Source organism: Notamacropus eugenii, chromosome 5 (assembly GCF_028372415.1).
Source record: "Notamacropus eugenii isolate mMacEug1 chromosome 5, mMacEug1.pri_v2, whole genome shotgun sequence".
Classification (NCBI taxonomy): Eukaryota; Metazoa; Chordata; class Mammalia; order Diprotodontia; family Macropodidae; genus Notamacropus; species Notamacropus eugenii.
Genome location: NC_092876.1, coordinates 146,944,126 through 146,969,452, shown reverse-complemented (window position 1 = coordinate 146,969,452; position 25,327 = coordinate 146,944,126). Strand labels below are relative to the sequence as shown.

Genomic DNA, 25,327 nt, shown 5'->3' with positions numbered 1-25,327 from the left:
AGGATGAAAGGGAGAAGGATAAACAGGAGATAAAATAGGATGGAGGGAAATACATAATAATTGTAAGTGTGAAAAATCAGACAGCAAATTTCTCTGATAAAGGCTTCATTTTTCAAAATTTTTTTGACATCAGGGTCAGGGTCTCCCATTGCATCCTGGGCCATCTCCAATCATCCTGATGAATATCTATCTGGCCACTGGACCCAGATGGCTCAGGAGGAGAAAGTGAGGCTGGTGATTTTGCACAGCCCTCCCTCACTCAAATCAAAGTCAGCTGCAAGTCATGTCATCATCTCCCTGATGTCATGTTCCTCTTCAAGAACAAAAGACAAACACAAGTTATTCACAGTAGATATCATACAATATTGCTGTTATTGCGTATAGTGTTCTGGTTTTGCTCATTTCACTTTATATCAGTTCATGTTAGTCTTTCAAGATTAAGAAAAAATTATTCTTAAATTAGTCTATTTGCTGCTCTCTCCATGAACAAGGAGGCATATCCTCTACATTGCTTCTAAGGATCAGAGAATGAATAAGAATTTTTTAAGGACTTACTAGGCCAGGCATTGAGTGGTACAAATATGTGTAAAATTAGTATGTGCCCATATACTATAGGTATTTCCACATGGGCTATCTAAATGCCACTGAAAGGCTGGCGGTATGGACGGAAACCATTGGAATCTAACCCAGTCCTCTCCAAGGCAGAATGCTGTTTTGGATTTGAGGGAAGCGGGAGAAAGGCTATGGCTGGGCATTTGTTTCACTCCTGCCTACACCCCTACAAGAGGGATTTTGACCTGGAATGATATCTATCTGCCGCTCTTTAAATATTGCTAGTTTAGGGGGTATAATTCTAAGCTAATTCCTTGCTCAATAGTCTTTAGTTCAAACTCACCAGCTCAGCCCCTTCTCAACAAACACTGGTTTCACAAAGTTGTTGTTGAGTTGTTTCAGTTGTGTCAACTCTGCAAAAACACCATCATAAATAATAATACCACATAATATTAAGTAAACCCATTTACCCAAGCAAAATAGCAAACAAAATTTGGAGAAGTTCTGTAGAATATACTAAAAAATACATAATTGTGAATGTGTTTTTTGCTGGGAACCAAGAAAGAGGTCCTAATCTCACCCAAGGGGAAAATTTCTCTCCAAAGTAGCAAACTTGCTATCAGGGATATTTTAAGAAACACTCACTATGCCCAAAAATATGTTGTCTTCTTCTTCATTTGAGTCTATCACCTCTCTGTCAATATGTAGGTCGTGTGTTTCATCATCATCTGCTAGAATCCAGGTTGGTCATTGTATTGATCAGAGCTCTCAAGTCTTTCCCTCTTTTCTTCTCCCTCTATAGTATTTCACTTGGTGATCTTATCAGTTTCTATGGATTCAATTATCATCTTTATGCTGATGAATCTCAAATCTATTTATCTAGCCCAAAGCTGTCCACTGATCCCCAATCTTGCATTTCCACTGCCTTTTAGACATTTAAAAATGGCTGTTCAACACATAAATTTAACATGTCCAAGACTGAATTTTATATCTTTCCCCCTAAACATTTCCCCTTCTAAATTTCTCTGTTACTGTTGAAGGACAATATTTCCTATTATTGGGAGGATAGAACCCTCCCAGCGCCCTTTCCTCTTCAATTATTCACTATCTTTTAATTTCCCATATTCAATCTGTTGCTGAGGCTTGTAGATTTCACCTTTGTAACATCTTTGGAATACATCTTTTCTCTTCTGATACTGCCACTAGCCTTATGTAGGTCCTCACCTTCTCACTCCTGGACTGTTGCAATAGTCTGATGGTAGGTCTGCCTATTTCACATTTCTCCCCATTCTAACCCATCCTCCATTCAGCTAGCAAAGTAATTTTTCTAAAGTGCCACATTATCCCATACTCAATAAATATCAGTAGCTCTCTATTACTTTTAGGATCAAATGCAAAATCCTCGTTTGGTATTCAAAGCCCTTCATAACTGAGCTCTCTCCTACTTTATAATCTTCTTACACCCTGCTGCCTGATACATATTCTTCAATCCAGTGACACTGGCCTCCTGAGAGCTCTTCTAAAAACAAGATACTCCATCTCTAAGCTAAGGGCTTTCTCTCTGGCTGTCCCTATGCCTGATCGCCCTCCTCCACTCTACCTACTGACATCCCTGTCCTTCAAGTCCCAGCTAAAACGCCATGTTCTACAGGAAGCATTTACCAAGCCCTCTTTTTTCTAGTGCCTTCCCTCATTAATTATTTCCTATTTATCCTGTATACAGCTTGTAGGCATTGTCAAACAGTATTTTGAATGCCACCCACCCAGACTGGACTGATCTCTAACTTGGGAATGGCTGGAGTTGAACAGAGAAGCTAGAGGCAGGTGTGTTAGGATAAAAAGTAATGGTATAATTCATTTCAGAATGAGGAAAACTACTTCCATGCAATGAAGAACCCCCTAAGAATGAGGGTTTAACATGGTGGGGTACAGGGATTGCTTATATACATAAGTGAGCTGAACTATGAAATAATTATTCTTAGGTCTTGAGTAGCTGTTCCAGGATGCTTCATGCGTGGACAAGGTGTTCCTGGGTCCTGTGGGAACAGTCTCCAAGTTGATTGTCTCACAGTGGGGTACAGTACCTGGTTTGGTTCATTTAGCTGCTACAAGGAACAGGGATTGTGAACAAGTCAAGCAAAGTGATGGATGGATCTCAAGTCCCTGGGAAATAGGGAGCAGTGAACACCCAGTGCTAGTCAAAGCAATGCACTCTGTCAGAGGTTATCCAGAGTGCAAAGGATTGTTGTCATGCAGTGTACAGCCTGCTTGCTGGGTCTTATTTACCTCTGGAGAACAAGGTGCCTCCAAAATATTTTGACAGAATATGTTAATAGGGACAGCTATGGGGAAAGTGTTCTGGGTCTGGAGTCAGGAGGACTCATCTTCCTGAGTTCAAATCTGGTCTCAGACACTTACTAGCTGTGTAACCCTGGGCATGTCATTTAACCCTGTTTGTCTCAATTTTCTCATCTGTAAAATGGGCTAGAGTGGGCCATGGCAAAACTACTCCACAGTATCTTTGCCAAGAAAACCCCAAATGGGGTCACAAAGAGTGGAACACTAAACAATAACAAAACATATTTAGTAATAATAGCGCCTACTATGTGCCAGGCACTGTGTCAAGCGCTTTTACAAATGTTATCTCATTTCGTCCTCACCACAACCCTCGTGGTCTCTTCCACCCCCACCCCCTTTAAACTGTAAGCTCCTCCAGGGCAGGGACTTGCTTGGGGAGGGCAACTGGCAGAAATGACATGGGCAGCTCTTTCAGGCGTTTGCGCGTGAGTGAGATGGAGCCCCAACTCGGCGGTCTGAGCAGATGAGAGTGTCATTAGGATGTTTTTAAGGACGAAGGAGACTTGGGGGGGAGGGGCTGGAGGGGGAATGAATATTAGAGCGACCGCCGATGACCAAAGCTCCTTGGGGACTGCTTCATTCTTGCATTCATTCCCCAGCGCCTGTCACCTAGCAGGAGCTTCATCACTGGAAACCTAGCTCAGAGAATAAACGTCTGTGTGACCCTGGCCAAGTCACTTAACTTACCTCAGCTTCATCCGTAGCATAAGGACAATGGCACCCCCCTCACGAGGTACTCATGGGGAATTGGGGAGATAATATACCTAAAGTCCTTTGCACTTCTTCAAAGGCCACATAAATGCTATTATTGTTCATCAATACTTGTTGATTGATCCATGAGGGTCTGGAGCAGGAAGGTGCATCTCTCTCTATCAGAGAGTGAACGCAAGGAGTGGAGAATGGGGCGAATCCCGAAAAGCTCCATACTATTGGTCCCCTTTTGCGGCTTCCCTCCTCCCACACCAGTGATTTTTTTTAATGTCCTCGAGGGGGCGGGGAAGGGGCGGAGCAAGGAGGCCTCTGCCCCTTTAAGGTCACGACCAGGAGACGGCTGACCCGGGCGCCTCCCCGCCCCTTCCTCCTCCTTGGGTTCCCAGCTTCACCCGGGGCTCGCCGAGGCCCGAGCCCTCCCCAGCTTCAGGGCCACGTGACTCGGCCCCAGCCTCAGCAGCTCGGCCGCGGGGCTCCCTGTATTCCCGAGATTGGCTGCGGGCGTGACCATGACGGCCTGAGCTCACGGGGTAGGGGCGGCTCGTCCCGGCTGTGCGCTCGTCGCCTCTTCCCCCCCTTCCCGGCTCTTCTTGTCTTCGCTGTGCTGACTGTCTCCGGGTCTTCGCCGGGGTTCGCATGAGCTCTTCCCTGGCGGGGGAGCCCCCCGTGAGCATGTAAAGGGAAGGGGGGGCGAACGAACCAGTCCGCGGCCCCGGGCTGAGAGCGCCCCTAGCCCAGGCCACCCTCCCTTCCCCCATCGGCAGCGCGGGGCCGGGCCGGGAGGTCCGGCGGGAGAGGCCGCAGCAGAGCCGGCGAGCTCTCGGAAATCTCGCGCAGTCCCGCGAGAGGATAAGTTGAGGGAACATGGCGACGTCTAATCTGTTAAAGGTAAGAGCCCCACTCCTGCCATTCCTCACCGCCTCTCCGAGCTCGGCCACGGCGGCCCGCGCTGGGAAAGTAGCACGCCGGGATCCGGGGGCGGGTACTGTGCCGGATCCGACGACGGCGCCGGCAGTGACAGCGGTGATTGAGGGGACACTCTCCCCGGGCGCTGGGGGGAAGGGCCCTTGCTTCCCCCCCACCAGTTGCCGTGTGTCCGTGTGTCTGTGTCTGTGTGTGTAGCCGGCGGGTTCGTGGGGAGCCTTGCGATCACTCACCGGAACGCTCGTTTCGGGGACGTGGGGTACATTTCCTCTTTAGAGGGTCCCCCACTCCCCCAGCTGTCAAGGATTTAAGCCGTAGACGAGGAAGGTCTGAGGAAAGCCTGGGCTGTCGGATGCTGCTCCCATTCACCTCACCCCCTTTCCCCAAGCCAGACAGGATTTGTAGGACCCCCCCTCCAATTAGTTTGCAGGACCCTCCACCCCAATCCTTTCCTGTTTCCTTCCTCTGAAGATTTCAGGTTCTGCTCCTATGTTTCAGCTTCTTTAAGGACTTGAACTCTTGATACAACACAATAATAAGATGTTGGAGAATTTTTAGAAATCTCTTCTTTCTAAAGAAAGTAATTTTGTGCAAGGGTAAACTGTTTCAGTTTTTTTGGGTGTTTGACAGGGACAGTGTTGGAGGTAGGTCTCCATAAGCAGGCTAAGAGGGGATGCAAATGAATTGAAAGAGTCAGTGCATCCCCATGTTATTTTATAGTAATGTTAACATTGGAAACTTTTTACCTACATGGATTCAAAGCGGATGAGGAAACAGGCCTATATCAAGAAGTTAAGTGACTTGCCCAAGGTCACATAGTCCGTTTGAAGAGTAATAGAAGCTAACTTTTCACTCTGGGGCCTTTTCTTGTTTAGTACCCTGTATTTCTGATTAGTTTTGAAAGCTTGAATTTTTTCCTAATTTCATCCTCTCTATTTGAACTAGTCAATTATGTTCACTTCCCATGTCACAAATCACTTTTCTCGTATCAAATCATAGTACCAGTTAAATCAATTTTGTCTATATTTGATTACTTAAACATAACAATTTGACGTTTGAAGTCAAAACTGATTTGAACGTGGGTGATGGTTTGGGTACCATTTTCCATGTTGTGCAAACAATTTAAACTGGTGTGTGTGTGTGTATCTGTCTGTCTATCTATCTTCTTGTTTGTGTGTATTCCAAAGTCAATTTTTCTTTTGGGGAGGGAAAGGAATGCTGATTAGTATTGGCAAATTTCTTTTTTGGTGTCACTTGAGGCCCTTTTTAGTTTGAAAGCTTTTTCTCTGCTGAGATTCTTTTTTGCTTTTCAGCCTCTTTACTATTTAAGGCTTATGTTTTTATGTGTTATTTTTTTCTGTATGGAGAAGAGAATTAAGTGGTCAGTAGGGGATTTGTGCAGAATTCATCTAATTCATGCGACATTTATTAAACACTTACTGTGGCCTAAACCCTGTGCCTAGGTTCTAGGGGAAATTCCAAGCTTAAAATGGTCAGTAGTATCCCTAGAGCCAGGTGTTCTTGATCTTTTTTTGTATTATTTACCCCTTTTGGTCTATATCCCTTTTTCAGAATAGTGTTTTTAAATGCATAAAATAAAATGTTGGATTACAAATGAAAGCTAATTATATTGGAATAAAATTAAAAAATAATTAAATTAAATTAAATAATTAAAAAAAATTAATGTTCATGGACTCCAGCTTAAAATACTCTAGAGACCTGTTAGAATCTAGAGTGGCAGAACATATAAAAACAGAAAACTATAATGTGCATTCTTACATAGTGAATAATTTGGGGTTTGGGTTTGGGGGTGGTTTGTATCTAGGATATCATCAATGAATGCAGTTCAATAAGTCATTGCAATTTGCAATCTAAGAGACTTCACTGGGGCACTAAAATTAGGGAAGTTGTTCATGATCAACCAGCCAACCAAGATATGTCAAATGCAAGACTTGGAATTAGCTCTTCCTGACTCTTTAGCCTTCTAACTGCTACATAACTGTCTCTCAAAATGAATGCATTAAAGAATTGCAAACAGAATTGTTCTGTGAGGTCTGAGAGAGGGGAACAAAGGAGACATCTTGGAGAAAGGTTGACATTTGAATTGGACTTTATAAAGAGGGAAGGAATTCAACAGATAAAGAGAGTAAGGGAAGCTATTCCAGCCATAGCGAACCACAAGTGCCAAGGCACAAAGTTAGGGATCCTTAATTGGGTGTATTCAGTTGACAGAGAACAGCCCAGTCTGACTCCAGGGCAGTTATTCGAGATGAGACATCAAGGTGGTTTATTGGATATAGTGCTGGGCTCCTTTCTCGCTTACTCTAGCAGTGCGACCCTGGGCTATGTAAGTCATTTTAATTCTCATCCTCAATTTTTCTTCTCTATAAAAGGAAGATGATAATGGTATTTTACCTCCCAAAGTTGTGAGAATTGAATGAGATAATATATGTAAAGAACTTTGCAAACTTTAAAGTGTTATATAAATGTTATTATTTTAAGACAGAGACTTGAGTGACAGGCAAAGGAGTTTTAATTTTACCAAGTAGGCAATAGAGTAGGTAGCCACTGAAGATTTTTGAGCAAAGTAGTGAATTGACCAGATCTAAACATGGGAATATTATGGTAGCAGTATGCAAAATAAGTTAGAAGAGGAAAGGAGTGGAGGGTCTTCTCAGTTGCCATTGAATGCCTTTTGTGTGTTGAGTCTGTTCTGGGAAAATACAAAAAAAGTATATGGTTACTCTCTACCTTTGAAAATAGCATCTTTGTATATACTTAGATTGGAAACACCTGCTATACTATATCCCCTGAGATCATTCCAGGCATGGAATTGTGCTGTCAGCTATGGCAGTAAAGTGATGTGACTTGCCCAAAATTCAGTTATGATTTCAGTTTGGGGAATATATATACATGTATGTATGTATGTGTAATTTTCAAGAAATTGTAGTAGCAGCCTATCAGAAAAATTTCAGAAAATAAGACTATAGAAGCAATGTTGAAAAAAATTCATATTTTCATTTTTAATGTGCTGTGGGTTTTTCTGATATTTATGATGAGGGGAAATGAGATTTATTGCCTTCCTTTTGGTATAGCTTTTAAGTACTAAGAAGTTAAAGTAGTCAGATGATGCTAGTGTAACTGAACTGAATTCTTACATAGATAATTGAATTAAATTGTTGTGCATTTTGTAGGGCTAAAGACTTTTAGAGCTAGAAGGGACCATGGAGATCATCTAGGATAAACTCATTTTTTCAGAAGAGGACGTTTAAGCCTCGAAAGGAAAAGTGACTTGCAGAAGGCACAAAGGTCCCTATGATTCTAATATTGTATATCAATAGGTTATGCTATATTAATTGGGAAGTGAATTGAGAGGACTTCCAGCTAGTATCATTGCCTCAATGAAGTTTACACCTTGAGATAATATTTGTCATGTGCTTAGCACAGTGTCTTCCACATAGTAGATGCTTAATGAATGAATGCATGCTTGCTTCCTTTGTGCAGTTGGCACTTAATTCCTCATTTCCTTCCTTCCTGAACCCCCAGAAAAAAACACCCTAAAAATTGCATCAGAGCAATTAATGATCAGGAAATCCACTGAGAAAATCTAGTAACTGACTTCTTTCATCATAAAACTGTACCAAAAGGCATATAGAAGACTTAAGTAAGGGCAGGAGGGGAGCCCTCTTCAACAAAGTCAGTTCTCAAGCCAGCAGTCTTCTAGGGAAACCAGAGACTGGTTTGTAACCTGACCCTTGTAGCCAACAAGGCTCTATCCAGAATCAGAAAATGCAGAGTGGGCCTTGGAAGCTATTGGGACAGCAGTAACAAGTCCAGGTGTGGCGTTACTCAGAAGAGGATACTCTAGGCTCAGAGACTCTTGACATCTCTAGTACTCTGCAAGAGATACTGAAGAGAACTTTGAAGATCCAGTACTCTAGACTTCTCAGGGACAGGGCTGGTGTTAACCTGGTAAAGTGGGAATTGGTTTAGAAATCCAGGTCAAGATCAGGCAGGGCTGAACATCCCACTCAAAAGCATAGCAAAGTTTAGAGCCTGGCCCAGGCATAGAACACCAATTCACAAAATAAAGCTGGGGAAGAGTAACTATAAGAAAATACAACTATTTATACAAAAATTTGTGCTAGATCTAGAAAAACCCAATAATCTATCCTAGGAGAGAATAACTCCATAACAACTGTAAGCAAAGATGTAAAAGAAAAAAATTGATTTTTTTTTTCAACAAGAACAGTATATTAATTCCTGGAAGAAATGAAGTGGGAGACAAAAAAAAATAAGTTTTGGAAGAAAGAATTAGAAGAAGAATAAACAACCTAGAACAGAAAATGGTAAAGAACTTTCTAAAATTTAGAATAGACCACACAAATTGAGTGACTTAATGAGACAACAAGGAATATTAGGGGGGAAAAAGCGAGATTAAACAAATAGGAAAAAAATGCTGCTATCTATTATCTAAAACAACTGTAACAAACTGGAAATCAAGTCCGATAGAGATAATTTAAAAATCATTGGGCTCTCTAAAAACCATATTTCATTTTTTTACACTTGATAGTATTTTTTTCCAATTACATGTAAAGATAGTTTTCAGCATTCATTTTTATAAGATTTTGAGTTCCAAATTTTTCTTCCACCCTCCCTACCAAGACAGCAAGCAATCTGATATAGGTTATAGATGTACAGTCACGTTAAACATATTTCCACATTACTCATGTTTTGAAAGAAGAATCAGGACAAAAGGGAAAAACCACAAGAAAGAAAAAACAAACTACAAAAAAAAGTGAAAATAGCATGCTTTGATCTGCATTCAGACTCCATAGTTCTTCCTCAAGATGTGGGTTGCATTTTCCATCATGAGTCTTTTGAAATTGTCTTATATCATTGTATTGCTGAGAAGAGTTGAGTCTTTCGTAGTTGATCGTTGTACAGTGTTAGTTTTACTATGTACAACATTCTTCTGGTTCTGCTCACTTTACTTGGAATCAGTTCATGGAAGCCTTGTAAGTCTTTACAGGTTTTTCCGAAATCTGCCTGCACATCATTTCTTATAGAGCAGTAGTATTCCATTACATTCACATACCACAACTTGTTCGGCCATTCCTCAGTTGATGGGCATCACCTCAATTTCCAATTCTTTGCCACAACAAAAAGATTTGTTAGACATATTTTTTGCACATGTGGGTCCTTTTCTCCTTTTAATGATCTCTTTGGGATACATACCTAGTAGTGGTATTGCTAGATCAAAGGGTATGCACAGGAAAACCACGTTAAAAAAAATATATTCTGGGCACCATGTTTAAGAAATCATAAATGAAACTTCAAAGATCTATTAGAAGTAGTATTACTTTTCAGTTTGCTTCTGGAAAGCAGTTTGGAACTCTGATACAAAACTTATTCATCTGTGCATGTCCTTTAATCAAGCAATATTGATTAAAGAAAGAGGAAAAGGACCCATATGTGCAAAAACTTGATAGCAGCTCTTGTGGTGGCAAAGAATCGGAAAGTGAGGGGATTCTCATCAATCTGGGAATGACTGACCAAGTTATTTGTGTATAAATGATAGAATGCCATCTTGTTGTGAAAAATCATAAAGGAGATAGTTTCAGAGAAACATGAATAGACTTTTATGAACTGACAAAAAGTGAAGTGAGCAGAAGCAGGATAACAATTTATGGAACAATGGCAATGTTGTAAAGACAAACAACTTTTATGAGATAAAAGAACTTTATTTCACACAATGACCAATCTCAATTCCAGAGGACTTGAAATGAAACATACTATCTGTCTCCTGATAGATAAGATGATAGATTCAGGAAAGATTGACACTTTTAAAAAAAATATGGCTATTTGAGGAATTTGTTTTGATTAATAGTACATGGTTGTAACAGGGTTGTGGGTTTTTTTTTCCTTTGCTCTCTCAAATGGAAAGTGGGATGAGGTGGAGAAAGAGAATGCACATCTGAAGACAAAATAAAATTTATTTAAAAAAGAAAAAAACCAAAGAGCAAAGTAAAACTTGAAAGAAAACACTGATCAGTTCATGAAAGAGAAGTAGTTGAGAAATATTGGATTCCTTGTTTCTCAATTAAGTTTCTGCCCTGTTGTTTATTAGCCAGATGACAATATTCACAAGGATTGACGGAAAAGACCTAAATGGCTTTAGTCATATTGGCCCACTTGCCTCCCCTTTCATGATATTCTGTCTCCTGGCCCTGGTCACAGACTGTCTCTCATTCCTGGAATGTGTTCCTTCCTTACCTCTACCTCAGTTTCTATTGTTACTGCTTTCAGAGTAACGACAGGGTAGAGACAGGCCTTCCATACTAGAGCCACTTAAACTAAAGCAGAGAGAGGACAAACATAAAGGACTATTGGTGCCAAGATTTGTTTTCATATTCAGGCTAGAAGAAAGGGACAACAATAAGATGAAATTTTTTAGAGATAATTTAATTAAATATACCTTTTTGAGCTCCAGTGTGTTGAAAGGCAGCATAGTATAGTTGGAGAGAGAGAAAGCTGGCTTTGGAGCCAGAAAGACTTGGATTTCAGTCTTGCCTCTGGCATACACTGGCTCTGTGACCCTGAGCATGTCATTTAATCTCTGTGTTCTAAGCAACTTTCTAAGACTTTAAGGTGCAGAGAGGGTGCTGACTTTTATTGGTAGAGAAAATTTCCCCATCTAAGAAGTCTATAGCAATAAAATCACAGCTCCAGTCAGTCCCTACCACAAGGTATTCCAGAAGTCTTGGTGTAGTTTTAAGGTATTAAGGGGGATGCCTTGTATGTGCTAGGCACTGTGATGGTTCGAGGATAAGTAAGATTGTCTGTGCTCCAAAGGAATTTATAATCTAGAAGGAAAAAAATATAAAGTCCTATATTATATTACCCAAAATCATTTCACCAAATAAAGAATTGGGAAGACCTGGCTTACAGCAGTTAATATTAAAATGAGAAGTATATTAGATGAGTATAGTTTCACTATATGAACCAACATATAATTGACAAGAAAGTCATTTTAGTTTTAGTTTGCACTGGAAGCTATTTTAATATAATAAGAATATTTCAATACTTAAATAGATTCATGATCATTGATGGGCACTCCCTCCAGCCATATAGATTGTAAGTCATTCATACAACCGAGATAGTGAAAGGCCTTGATTTCATGTCATGTGAGAAGCATTTGAAAAAAACGATATAAATAACCTAGAGAAAAGAAGACTTGGGAGAGACATGATTACTGGTTTCAGGTATTTGAAGGGCTGTTACTCAGAGGAAGGATTGGATTTGTTTTGTTTGGCCCCAGAGGGCAAAACCAGGAGCAGTGGAAGGAAATTGCAAAGAGGCCTATTTAAGTTCTTCTTCAGGAAAAACTTGCTAAGAATTATAGCTGTCCAAAAGGGAGATGGGCTTTCTGGAGAGATGACTGGTTTCCTCCTCCTTGGAAGTATTCACATTTCTCGGCTATGTTATAATGGGGATTATTTTCTTGTATGAGTTGGGTTAGGTGGCCATTGAAATCCCTTACAACTCTCAGATTCTGTGATTATATGAAAGGCTGGCATGTAGAAGAGAATTATTCTAACTCTAGTTGGCAGAACAAAAATAAAAAGGTGGAAGTTACAAGGAGGTGGACTTTAACTGTGCAACTGTCTATAAATGAAATGGAGTGAATGAGGTGGTGAGCTCCTTGTCACTAATTCAGATTGTACTTGTGAGAGAAATCATAGAAAGTTTCTTTGTGTGGAAGATTGGTCTATATAATGTCTCAGATCGTTATCTCACCCTTAAGATAATGTGATTTTATGTTTTGCTTGCCACTTAAAACTAGATTGTTAGTAAACTTGCACAACTAATCTCTCTCCTTTGAATAGTCCTAATAATCTCCATTTTTCTGAGCATCCTTGAAGATACTCATCAAAAACATACTCACAATAAAATTCCATCACAACAAATGCAAGGAACTATCTATACAAGGATGCTTTTTAAGAATGGAAATTTATCTGTGACAATAACAAGTTGTGCTATCTCATTTATTTAAAATAAACTAGGGGTCTTAATCTTTTTTTGTGTCATGGACTCCTTTGGTGGTCTAGTGAAAGTTATAGATCCCTTCTTAGAATAATATTTTTAAATACATAAAATAAAAATACAGAAAGATTAAAAAGGAAGCCATATATATTGAAAGTTATCAATGCATTTATTTTTTTTAGTTAATAATATTGTATTTTTTTTCAATTACATGTACAGATGGTTTTCAACATTAACTTTTATAAAAAAGATTTTGAGTTCCAAATTTTTCTCTCTCCCTCCCCCTTTCCCAAGATAGCAAGCAATCTGACATAGATTGTACAGTCGTATTAACCATATTTCCGCATTAGTCATGTTGTGAAAGAAGAATCAACAAAAGGGAAAAACTAGGAGAAAGAAAAAAAGTGCATTCAAATTCCATAGTTCCTTCTCTAGAAATGGATAGCATTTTACATCATGAGTCTTCTGGAATCGTCTTGGATTATTGCCCAGTGTTGCTGCTACTATGTACGATGTTCGCCTGGTTCTGTTCACTCTACTCAGCACGGATTCGTGTAAGTCTTCCCAGGTTTTTCTGAAATCTACCTGCTAATGATTTCTTATAGCACAATTCTAGTACATTCATGTACCACAACTTGTTGAGCCATTCCCCAATTGATGGGAATTCCCTTAATTTTTGAATTTTTGCTGCCACAAAAAGTGCTGCTATATTTTTGTACAGGTATGTCCTTTTCCCTTTTTCAGCACATTTAAAAAAAATTTGGACTCCAGGTTCAGAACCCCCTGAAATACAGCATTATTGACACTTAGAAATCTTTTTTTGTACATAGCTCTTTGATGTAATATTCTGTGTCATAATGTAGTTTGACCAAACCATTTTTTGTAATCCTGGCCTAATTGTGCTCTTTTCCTCTTACTAGGAGCAGGTAGATGGCACAGTGCACGGATTACTGGCCTGAAGTCAGGAAGACCTGAGTTCAAATATGGCTTCAGACACTGATAGGATGAGAATAAAGATAGCTCCTATCTAGCAGAATTGTTGTGATGGTCAAATGAGATAATTGTAAAGCATTTAGAACAATGCCTGGCACATAGTAAGGGCTAAATAGTTGTTAGCTATTATCAACTATTATTATAAGGGAATAGTTGAAGTAGATAAGCTAGAAGGGTAGGTCAGAACAGATAGTAGAGATCCCCACATGCCAGGTTAAGGAATTTGAATTTTATCTTTTGGGCAGTAGGGAGACATAAGATTTTGTGCAGGGGAGTGACATAATTGAAGGTATCACATGTAACCTGCACCTTAAGATCCTTAAGTGTTTTGTAAATGTTAATAACTAGAAAAATCTATATCTAAACATAAAACGTTTTTACATCTTTAATAAAATTTTTGCCCAAAAGTTCCAAGAGGGGAGAGAGCCTTCTATTTTTACTTGATACTTGCTTCCCTCTCTTCTTTCCAAAAACCAGATAAGAATTAACTCCTTCCTTTGAAAAAAAAAATGGATCCAAGATGGAAGAGAAGTTAGTAGAAGATTTCCTTCTAACCACCTCATTTTCCTATCCTGAAGAACCTGAAGTTACTGAGGGAAAAATTTGAGAGAGGTATAGTGAGCCTCTTCTCTTCTACCATTTTGCAATTAAAGAGAGTTGAGATAAATTTAGGTTAGTAATTTCTATTTAAAAAGTAAATTCTCTTGATTATGGTCAGGCAGAGGAAGCCATGTCTGTTGAGCTTTGATTTCTCTGCATTTTCTCTGAAGTTCAGGATGCTGACTATCCTGAACTAGGTGAATGGCATATTTTCTTGTCATTAAAGGAATGACACATGTGCTTGATTAAAGTGATTGTTAACCCCTAAAAAAAAAAAAAGTAAATTCTTTTAGATTGGCTAACACCCCTTTGCTCATATCTTACTGTATATCCTTCTGTTAGACTGCCCAATACCTGGGGTAAAATAGGAGTTTTAATTGCTCCTTTGGGGAGGAAGGGTTTAATTTTGAATCCTGGAGATTGGCCTGATTGCGACTATTTTGGACAGACAGGATGGCATTGAAGGGAGTATACACATAATAAGTAAGAAAAAGGAATACAGAACAGGAGAAAGTCTAGAAGGTACAGTTAACAAACGAAGTACTTTTTAAAGGTCTTCATGGTAGCAACCACCAGTGTTATAATTGGAAGTCATGCTACCTCTCCAGTTCTTTTTTTGTGTCACAGAGCCCTTTGAAAGTGTGATGGATCAGAATATTATAAAATGCATAAAAATAAAATATATAGGATGACAGAGGAAGGCAATTACATTGAAATATAGGTATCAGAATGTTAAAGAAAACAACACTGAAGACCCCAGGTTAAAAATCCTTGTTTTAGAGGATGGTCATGAAAAAGATAAGATACTTGTCAAAATATACTCATCAGAAGACCATTGTACTCTCACACTAGAATTCCATCACAGTAAATACATAGGACTGCTTAGCATACCATTATAGAAAGTACCTTGTACATTGAAACTTTGGTCCTATTGTGTTATTTTCAATACAATATTTTGACCCTATCATATAATTTGTTGTAGCATTTTAAGGTGACTTATTTTGTCCTGCATGTGATGTGGTCATTTCTTTGTAACTTCAGGTAATCTATGTTTTTATATAATATCAGGCATGCTGCATGACAGCAGTGTTTATTAGTAACATTAATTAGGAAAACTACGTGCCAGGAATTTGGCCATGTGTTTGTGATGCAAAGACAAAAATTAATAGTTTCTGTCCTCAACAAACTTAGATTTTTATTGAACAGAAACAACATATATACAGATTAATAAATATGAAGTATTTTTATTTGGCATTGGTGGCAAGAGAACAGTAATAACTGGGAGAAGCAAGAAAAGTTTTGTTAGGAGGTAACACATAAACTTTTAGACATCTTAAGAGTCAAAGATGAAGAGGGAGAACACTTTAGGGCAAAGGGACAACTGGTACAGAGATATAGAGGTGGGAGTCATGTGTACCATCATCAAGCCAAGCCAGGCCAGTTTGGCTAGAATGGGAAAGGCAGGCCTGGGAGGAATGCTAAATCTTTGTAGAAAGATAAGTTAAGTCAAATTGATCAAGGACTTTAAGTGCCAAAAAGAAGTTTGTTTTTTTTTTCTCTTTGGGGTATAATAGAAAGCTGCTGTAAGCTTCACAATAGAATTTCAAGTTCATCATTATTTGAATTTCTTTCTGTAAAAATCTGTGCTTTATTAGAATATAGTTGAGTATATTAACAGTTATTTAACAATTTTTTTAAAACATAATATGGCAGAGACTTATTTACTACCATATATTTTTATGTTCATTTTAAAAAGATTGTTTTTAATAAATTATATTTGTGTGTATATACATACATACATACATATATACACACACATATATACGCACACACATAGTGATCTTTCTTCCTTTTCTTGAGGCTGATAAAAATGTTTTATGAATACTTAGTGTTCAAAGAGCAGACAGCTGCTTATTAATAGTGCTTTAACTTTAGAGACGTACAGATCTTGAATAATAATAGAACTAAAAATATGCTGAATTTATGCATCTCCCACCCTACCAATTTTGAAAAGAAAATTTAATTTTTCCTCTCTAATTTCCCTTTCCCCAGCTCACATTTTTTTCTCCTTCCTGGACTCACAAATCAAGGAGGCCTGCAAAGGCTTGAATCAGTAAACACTTAAGTCTTTGCTAGATAATGCTAGGCAATGGGAATACAAAATGGAAAAATGAATTTATCCCTGCCTGTAAGTTCTAAATAGCCCATTTTTAAATCTCGTATCATAGCATTGATTTACAGGTGAAAGGCACCCCCTAGTTCAATCTGCCTATTTTACAGATGAGAAAATCTTCATAACAACCCTTTAGAAGTTGGTGGTGTTATATGTTATCTCCATTTTTATGGAGTTTTTTTTTTTTAAAAAAGATTTGCTCACAGTCAGATAATTAGTAAATGGAAGAGCCAGGCCTCAGTTCAGTCTACTATTTTTCACTATGCTAGGATCATAGATTTACATAATTTTGAGTTGACATGTATTTTCATATAATTTTTTCACTTTTTTTTTTTTTAGTATAGTTGGTATGGAAATCTCTTTTGCATGATTTCATATGTATAATTGATATCATTGTTTAACTTCTCAGTGGAGAAGGTGGTGAAGGGAGAGAATCTGGAAGTCAAAATTTACCAAGAAAATAGAGGAAAAGTAAAAGTAAAAAAAAAGTAATGTACTTCAGGAGTGATCTAATTGTAACAGCAAGGACCCCAGCATACATAGGAGGGCCTGCTGTATGGGTACTTCGATCTGCTTTTCTAAAAGGAAAGCAGCTTTTGAGGGGTCACAATCTACTTTAATAAAGCACATATGTCATTCACTTAGTTCAGGGGAAAAAGTCAGCAACCTGAACTTCAGAGAAAATACAAACAGAGGAAATAAAGACCAACAGAAAGGGCTTCCAACTCTCTGACTATAAGCAATACATACATCACAGATCAACAGACAGATCCAGCTGTCTGACCATATATATATATATATATATATATATATATATATATATATATATATATATATATATAGTCACCAGAGAGAAGCACCAACATGTGGGTTTTCAAAACCAGGCTCCTTAGCAGCTGCCCAGATTCTTGTCTGGCAAAACAAACACTTACAATGAGTAAGCCCCAGAGTAAAACCTCACCTCAGAGTATTTATACACTTTTCAGAGCTGGAGGGCAGGACCCTCTGATTCAGTTCCTCAGTAGAAATTAACAAAAGGTATTGAAGCCTATTAATGGGTGGGGAAGATCTTTAACTCTTCCCCCCATCCACCATTAACCTTACATTAACATTACACTAGTTCAATGCATAACCCAAAAAATCTCCTTCACAGAACACTGAGTAAGTATCATCTGGTCTCTTGCTGAACACCTCCAAGGATGGGGAACGTATGCCACCTCTCTGGGCAATCCTTTCTACTTTTGTGTGGCTCCATTTATTAGGAAATTTTTCCTGATGTGAAGACTAATTTTACCTCTTTGTACCTACCACTACCATTGTTTCTGGCTTTATAGTCAGAAGAAACATAATTCATCTTTCACAGTGCAGTTCTTCACATATTTGAAAACAGTAATCATGTTCTTCCCCACGTCTTCTTCAAGATAAAAATTACTATTTCCTTCAACCTACTCTTGTATGGCATAGATTTAAGGCTCTTCCCTATCCTGGTTGCCTGCTGAACACACTTCTAACTTATCAGTGTCCTTCTGAAACTGGCACTTAAAACTGAATTCACAACTACAGAATTGGCATTTTATAAACTCAAGTTTGTTGTAATTTAAGAGGGATATGACTGGAAATAGAAATATGTAGTTAAAGAAAGTAGGAGCAGTGGGTACAAGTTGCAGAGAGGTAAGATTCAGGTTCTTTGTGAGGAAAAACTGCAACAATTTGAGCTAAATGTAAATCATGTGTCTTTAGGGAGGGACGCTTATTTGATTTTAGGTTGCACTAGGTAACTTTTGAGATTCAACTCATGAGTTGCTTTTTTTCTGTTTATTGAAACCCATATTAGATGAGCAAATAATAAAAGTACCTGGTGTTTCCAAATGAGTTTAAGTCCCAGTACTAGAAAAGTTCTGTCTTAGAGTGCTGAATATACTTACAGCTGTGTTCACTGAGCTTGTTAGTAACATTTGAGAAATTGTGTGGAACAGAAATTTTCAGGGAGTCTAGAGGCAGGGAAATGTTCACCTTTTAAAACAAGTAAAATCTAGATTGCCAAAATTACATGGTTGAGCTTGAAGTTGGTATAAGTTGTGCAGAATGCAGAATTATTTAATTCCAGAAGAAATTAGAGATATTTGAGGTAAATTTTACCTTTTGAAGTTAATGCTTTGTTAGAGGGTACCAACAGTCTTCAATTTACTGTCTTCCTTCATGTGCTAAATTCTTTTCTGTCTTACCCTTGGGATTTCCTTTCTGCCATAGCTGTTCCAGGAACCAGTGGTCATACTGACTTTGGTGAAAATGGAGGAAGGGATAAATCCTTCCACTTGTTTTAGCCATTGTTTTCCTCTTCTTCATTCCCCCTACAATAGTGACCCCATTCTTTATCCTCCTATGACAATTCCTAGAATGCTCTAAATATGGTTTTCTTATTACATGTAGATAGCTCCTCAAATCTTTTTATACTATAGTAACTTTTTCTTTTCCTGTAAGATCTAAGTGAAAAAAACAAACTCAGACCAAAGTAGAGTCATTTTACTTTCTGTTAGTCATTGAATAGTCAACTAGGTGGCACAGTGGATAAAACTTAGGTAGAAGTCAGGAAGATCTGAGTTTAAATCTTGTCTCAGACACTAATTGTGTGACCTTGGGCAAGTCACTTAACTTCTGTTAGTCTCAGTTTCCTATACTGTAAAATGGGGATAATAACAGCACCTGCCTCCTACAGTTGTGAGGATCAATTAAGATAATATATGTAAAGCAGTTAGCATAATGCCTGACACATAGTAGTCGCTATATAAATGCTAGGTATTATTACTTTGAAATGTCTAGCAATAGAGGTACAAACCTGTTCATGGGACATCCTATCCAGTTTTTGTCTGTGTCTTTGGTAACTCTCGTCTAGCTCTTTATTTTTTTAATTAACACAATATATGTGCTGTTAATCTGGCAAAATCTCACCTCTTCTAAGAATTTATGTTATAAATGATGTTTCTTAGACCACTTTTTGAGCATGTCATCATTGGTAATGTACAGTGCATATCATAGCTGCCATTTCTTTACATTTGGGATACCTACAGTTTAATTTATGAGATTGTGGTGTTCTATGTTGAGTAACCATGTAACATCACTGGCATGATTAAAACAATGGTCTTTTGTGTTAGGGGACATTGAAAAGTGCTACACAATTTCTCAAATTCTAGCAGCCCACTTTCCCTTTCCTTTTTACTTCCTGGACTGTTTGGTCTGTTTGTGGATCTTGTTAGCAATGTACATACTATCCTGCTTGTATATTTTTTTAATCCTTAGGAAACCTCAAAGGATTGTATTCACAGCAAGAGAAGAAACTCTGGTTAAAAGCAATAAGCAGTAGCAGTGGAAGGGGAATGTGTACTGTGCTTTATCTATCTTCTTATTCCAGTCTATTCTACTGGAGGAGGTCGCCTCAGAAACTAATATCACTTTACTTCCATAATGATGCATGATAAAAGAGGAGTTTGAGCTCTCTTTTAGAAGCCCAGAGAGAATCAGAAGAACTGCAAGCAAGCACAGATCAGTGCCCAGGATTACTGGTCTTGTTGTGGTTGTCCTTCATTTTCAAAGAGGACCATGACTTCAGGGAGATGATGACATGACTTGCAGTTAATTTTGATTTGAGTGAGAGAGGGCTGTGCAAGGTCACCAGTCTCACTTTCTTCTCCGGAGCCATCTCGGTCCAGTGACCAGATACTCATCAGGACAACTGGAGATGGCCCAGAATGCAATGGGAGAACTCTTTTTAGGCTAAGGTCTTTTCAGGTTCTCACCCTGAGTGAGGTAATGCCCATTCAGTGAATAGGCCTCAAATCAAAGTCAATTGTCCTTAGAACTGAAAGGAAAAACCAGGTGGTCTTGGTTTTTTGAAGTCAATGCCAAGGTCAGGCTGGTGTTGATGAGTTTGAAGCTGAATCACTGTGGTAATAATAATGATGGTGATAGTAATAATAACTAGCATTTATATAGTTCTTACTCTTACTAAGCATTGAGCTAAGTCCTGTACAAATATTATCTGTGATCCATACAACAGCCCTGGGAGGTAGGTACAGTTATCTTTACAGTTAAGAAAACTGAGGCATGCAGAGGTTAAGTAACTTGCCCAGAGTCACACAGCTAGTAAGTGTATGAGACCAAGTTTGAACTCAGGTCTTCTTGACCCATGCTTCTTTCATTGTTATCTAGCTAGGCCTCACCTAGTTATGTGCTAAGAGATATATTTAAAACTGGAATAAAAAATTTAATGCATAAAAGATTATTGCGAGGCACAGTTTAAGGTTCAGACATCAGAGTTCCTTCTATGTGGGGGGTGGCAGTAGGGGAGAGACATTTTGAACTAAACAAGAATTTCATTGCTCTACTTGAGCTGTAGGAGCCCCAGAATTCCCTTCAGCTGGGAGCTTCCTTCTGCCATCACCTCTTTTGGAGTCATTAATTGTCTTAAATTTTTCCTTCTCAGTATGTTTTCCAGGTGAGTTGTTTCTGTTGTTTCTTTTGCTTTTTTTCTTTAATTTTTTTTTTTACTTTATTTTAATATTTCTAGGCTTCCATTTGGTCTATCCCAGTTTTCAGAGAGTTTGTTGCTTGGGCGAGGTTTTGTACCTGTTGTGCCAAACTATTAATTGTCTTTCCAATTCTTTCATTCATGGTTCTCATTTTTTTTTCTAATTTTTTTCTCTAGTGCTCTCACTGAGCCATATTGATGCTTCTGGAAATGCTTTTCTCTCTGTATACAATTTTGGGCAGGTAGTTGTTACTTGGAATACCACCCTTGGGTGCTCAAATTTCCTCTCTTCGTTCTGCCCCAGATGTTGATTCTGCTGCAGATGATGACTGCTTGTCATCGGCCATCGTGGCTCCACTAGGTGTTCAGTTCTCATGGGAGATTCCTAGATCCCATTTCCCCCATAAGAGTTCATTTCTCCGAAATTTACCCCATATCAGGATCTGCTGAAGCTGACGGTAATATTTCTTGCATTCTACCTATAGGTTGGGGCTACAGGATTTCTAAACCTAACCTCAGTAGGAGGAAATGCTTTCCTGGCATTCCATGGTTTCTTCTAGAAACATTGTTTTGTTTACTAGTTTGGTTTTATTGTATCATTAGTATAACATGATACTTCTAATATACATTGTATTTTAGCCTGAAAACCTAACTGCCATTTATAACATTGTTTCTCTGGAAAATTCAATCCACAAACTTTTATTAAGTATCCATAGTAATACAAAGAAAAGTAAGATGCTTCAGGTCCTGCCACCTTAGTAAGTTTAAGTAGTAAAGGGAGATGTATATTTTAACCAAAAAAAATTTTATTTTTTATTCTAATGTTTTATTTTTTAATTTTAACTGTTATTTGCCCTCTAAATTCAACATTCCATCTGCACTACACCCTTCCCCCATCCCTTGAATGAATTCCCTCCTCATGTCTGCTTGTCAGAATTTTTTTCTTTAAAGATATCATTCATTTGTCACTTTCTTATCTGTATGTGTATTGTATTCCCTCAGTAGAATGTTAGCTTGCTTTGTCAGGCAGGAACTGTGGCTTCCTTTTCTTTGTTCCTCCACTGACTAATACATACTAGATGCTTAATAAATGTGTTTTGGACTTGCTGGAAGGTGTGTGTGTGTGTGTGTGTGTGTGTGTGTGTGTGCGTGCGTACATTCACGTGCACATATCATTCAGAAAGCATTGTGCCTACCATGTTTAAGTACTGTGCTAGGCTTCAGTGATGTGCTGACAAAAATAAAATAGTCCCTCCCCTCAAGGGGCTTACATGCTGCTGGGGGAAACTGACATGTACAGTGTAGTAAGTACAAAATGTACAAAATTATTTGGTAAAGGAAGGGTACCCATAATGAAAGTAAACAGGGCATTTATTTATTAAGTTTCCTCTATGTGCCAGGCACTGTTCTGAGTGCTTTATAAATATTATTTCATTTGATCCTCACCATTATCCTGGGAGGTTGGTTATCCTATTTATCTATTGTCCCTATTTTGCAGTTGAGGAAACTGAGGCCAACAGGATTAAGTACTTGCCAAGGGTCACACAAACTAGTAAGTGAAGTCACATTTGAACCTGAGTTTCCTTCACTTCAGACCCAGCACTCTTTCCACTGCACCACTTAGCTGCCTCTAGGAAATATAACTTGAGCTGAACTTTGAAGGACACTAAGGAGTCTGAAACAGAGGTCAAGAAGTCCGTTCCATGCATGAGAGGCAGTTTGTATGAAGGTGTGAAGACAAGGTGATACAATATTGTGTATAGAGAGTCAGTAAATAGCTGGTTTGACTGGAAATTAAAGTCCATAAAGGGAAGTTGGATAATTCCAACTTCTCATAATGGTTGTACTAATTCACTCTAGTAACTCTAGAAAGAAGATTGGAGCCACGGTTTTAAATACCAACCACAGGAGTTTGTTGAAAATGTTGAATAGAGAAGAGAAGCAGGTATGAAGATGTGGAAAATTTTGGAAGACTCAAGGAGGACACTAGCCTCCTGTAATCTTTGTGATAAAAATCATTAACCCCTGAAAGTTGGAGCAGGTTCAGCTTTGGGGGCTTTTTTGTAATAATAATCTCTGTGACTCTCATCTCCCTTCAGGTTTTCCCATTCTGACTTGTCTCCCAAAGGATTTTTGGTTCATCTAACAATTGAGTTAAGTAGACATTAACTATAAAACACATTTATTTAAGATATGCACACAAAAGGATTTCTTTTGGAACTCTTACCAAAGCTATTAGGAAAAGATCATTTGGTGCTTTCAGCTTTTCCTCCTGTGTTAGACTAACCTTGATTCTGGTTGGTCCTAGTAGTTATAGTTAGATGTTGAAGTGAAATAAGTCATTCGGTAGTTAACAAAATGTTTACTTTGCCATAGTAAAAATACTCACCTAGGATATAAGCCCTTTGCTGGAGGCCTCACTCATTTCTGTATGCAGCCCAAAAAGCACTCATAGAAGAGCTCAGAAAGAAGCTTAAAAATAAATTGGGAAAAGAAATGAGAATGATGCAAGAGAATTATGAAAAAAGAGTTAACAGCTTAGAAAAAGAAAATTTCTTAAAAAGTACAATTGGCCAAATGGAAAAGAGGTACAAAAACTCACTGAGGGAAAACATCTCTTTAAAAATTGGAATTGGGTAAGTGGAAGCTAATGGCTATGAGACATCAAGAATCAATCAAAATCAAAGGAATGAAAAAATAGAAGAAAATACCTCATTGTAAAAACAATTAACCTGGAAAATAGTTCCAGGAGAAATGTTAAAATCATTGGACTGCCTGACAACCATAATCTGAAGGAGGACCTGGATATCATCTTTCAAGAAATTATCAAATAACATTGCCCTGATATCCTAGAATCTGAGGACAAAATAAGTATTGAAAAATCCATCGATCAACTTAGGAAAGAGATCTCAAAATAAAAACTGCAAGGAACATTATAGTCAAAATACAGAAGTATTAGGTCAGGGGGAAAGTACTACAAGTGACCAGAAGGAAACAATTAAAATATCAGGGAACTGCAATCAGGATTACACAGGATTTAGCAGCTGCATCATCATGGAACATGATATTCCAGAAGGCAAAGAAGCTAGATCTACAATCAGGAATCACCTACCTGGCTAAATTATGCATAATTCTTGAAATAATGGTCATTCAGTGAAATAGAAGGATTTTAAGCTTTCATAAGAAGACCAGAATTGGATAAAAAATTTGAACTCCAAAATCAAGACCCAAAAGGGAAAGAAAACATAAGGGATTCAATAGAGCTAAACTGTTTTACATCCCTACATGGGAAGATGATACTTGTAATTCTTAAAAATTCTACCACATGACACATTAATGCAATGGAATATTACTGTGATGTAAGAAACAATGAAAATGATGAGTGCAGAGAAGAATAGAAAGATTTATGTCAACTGATACAAAGTGCAGTAAAGCAGAACCAGGAAAACAGCGTACCCAGTGACTATAACAATATAAATGAAAAGAACAAAACAAAACTGAGTGCTTTAAAATTATAATGACCAAACTTAGCTCTAAAGGAGAGATATAAGGAGACACTTCCCCTTTCTGGCAGAAATAAGGTGGTTCAATGGCTTTGGAATGCTACATATGATATGTTTAGACTATTTTTTTTGATTGATTTGTTTTGTGAAACTTTTTTTTTAATTTTTCTATTCTAAGGGATGGCTCCTCAAGAGGAAAAAGAACAAGTGGAAAGAAAGTATAGGTGATGTAAAAACAAAAGATAATAAAAATTGGTTTTAAAAAATTATGTGTATTTGGGGAGGAAAAGACCATGCCAACATAGAGGTCAGACAAAGAGAAATAAGTAAATCTTAGGATAGTCCAAAGATTTTTTGAGAGCAAATTTTATCAAGTTCAGGGTATATACCCTGTATGTTAAAGAAGTAGTCACCTCTTATTCACTTACAAAATTCTGATGATATAAATGCACTTCCAGCGAGGAAGAAAAAGGGAAGCTGTAGATGTGGATGGACAAGGAACACATCAGCTAGCTTAGTTACAAATAATACAATTTTAGAAGATGGAAACAAGAGCATGTAGTAGAGAATGAATTAAGAATAATGTAGTTCTGTAAGCATAATATTGCAATTCTAAAGAACTCAGAAGGAGCAGAACAACACTTTTTAAAGGTTTGTTGGAGTATGGAACTTAACTGCCCTCAGTGGATATGACTGGTGAGCAGCTTGTAGAGTAATCTTTGAAAAATCATAGGCAACAGGTGAAATAATAGTATATATCTCATTTTTTCCCACTCACTCCCAAAATAGGGGAGAAGGTGGATCCTTCAGAATATAAGCCATTACTTTGAGCTTTGTTAGTGCAAATAGTCTGTAATGTAGTGATTAAGGGATAGTCAAATTTATAAAAATTAGAGCCATTCCCCAATTGATAAATGATCAAAAGATATGTTTACAGTTGAA

At 38.1% G+C, this 25,327-nt stretch overlaps 1 protein-coding gene and 1 long non-coding RNA gene across 2 annotated transcripts in view; one reads left to right on the top strand and one right to left on the bottom strand.

Annotated features, from left to right (window-relative positions):
- Window positions 1-223: 223 nt before the first annotated feature.
- On the bottom strand, window positions 224-3,847 carry LOC140505324 (uncharacterized). Its single transcript, XR_011967448.1, has 3 exons — window positions 3,598-3,847; window positions 896-965; window positions 224-313 (listed from the first exon to the last, which is right to left on the bottom strand). It is a non-coding gene; the product is annotated as an uncharacterized lncRNA (long non-coding RNA).
- A 144-nt stretch (window positions 3,848-3,991) lies between these two features.
- The window catches only part of CUL5 (cullin 5), an 83,221-nt gene continuing 61,885 nt past the window's right edge, over window positions 3,992-25,327 (top strand). The window contains exon 1 of the mRNA XM_072611195.1: window positions 3,992-4,509. Within this exon, the coding sequence (XP_072467296.1) occupies window positions 4,486-4,509 (24 nt within the window). The 5' untranslated portion in view covers window positions 3,992-4,485. The remainder of the gene's footprint in view (window positions 4,510-25,327) is intronic.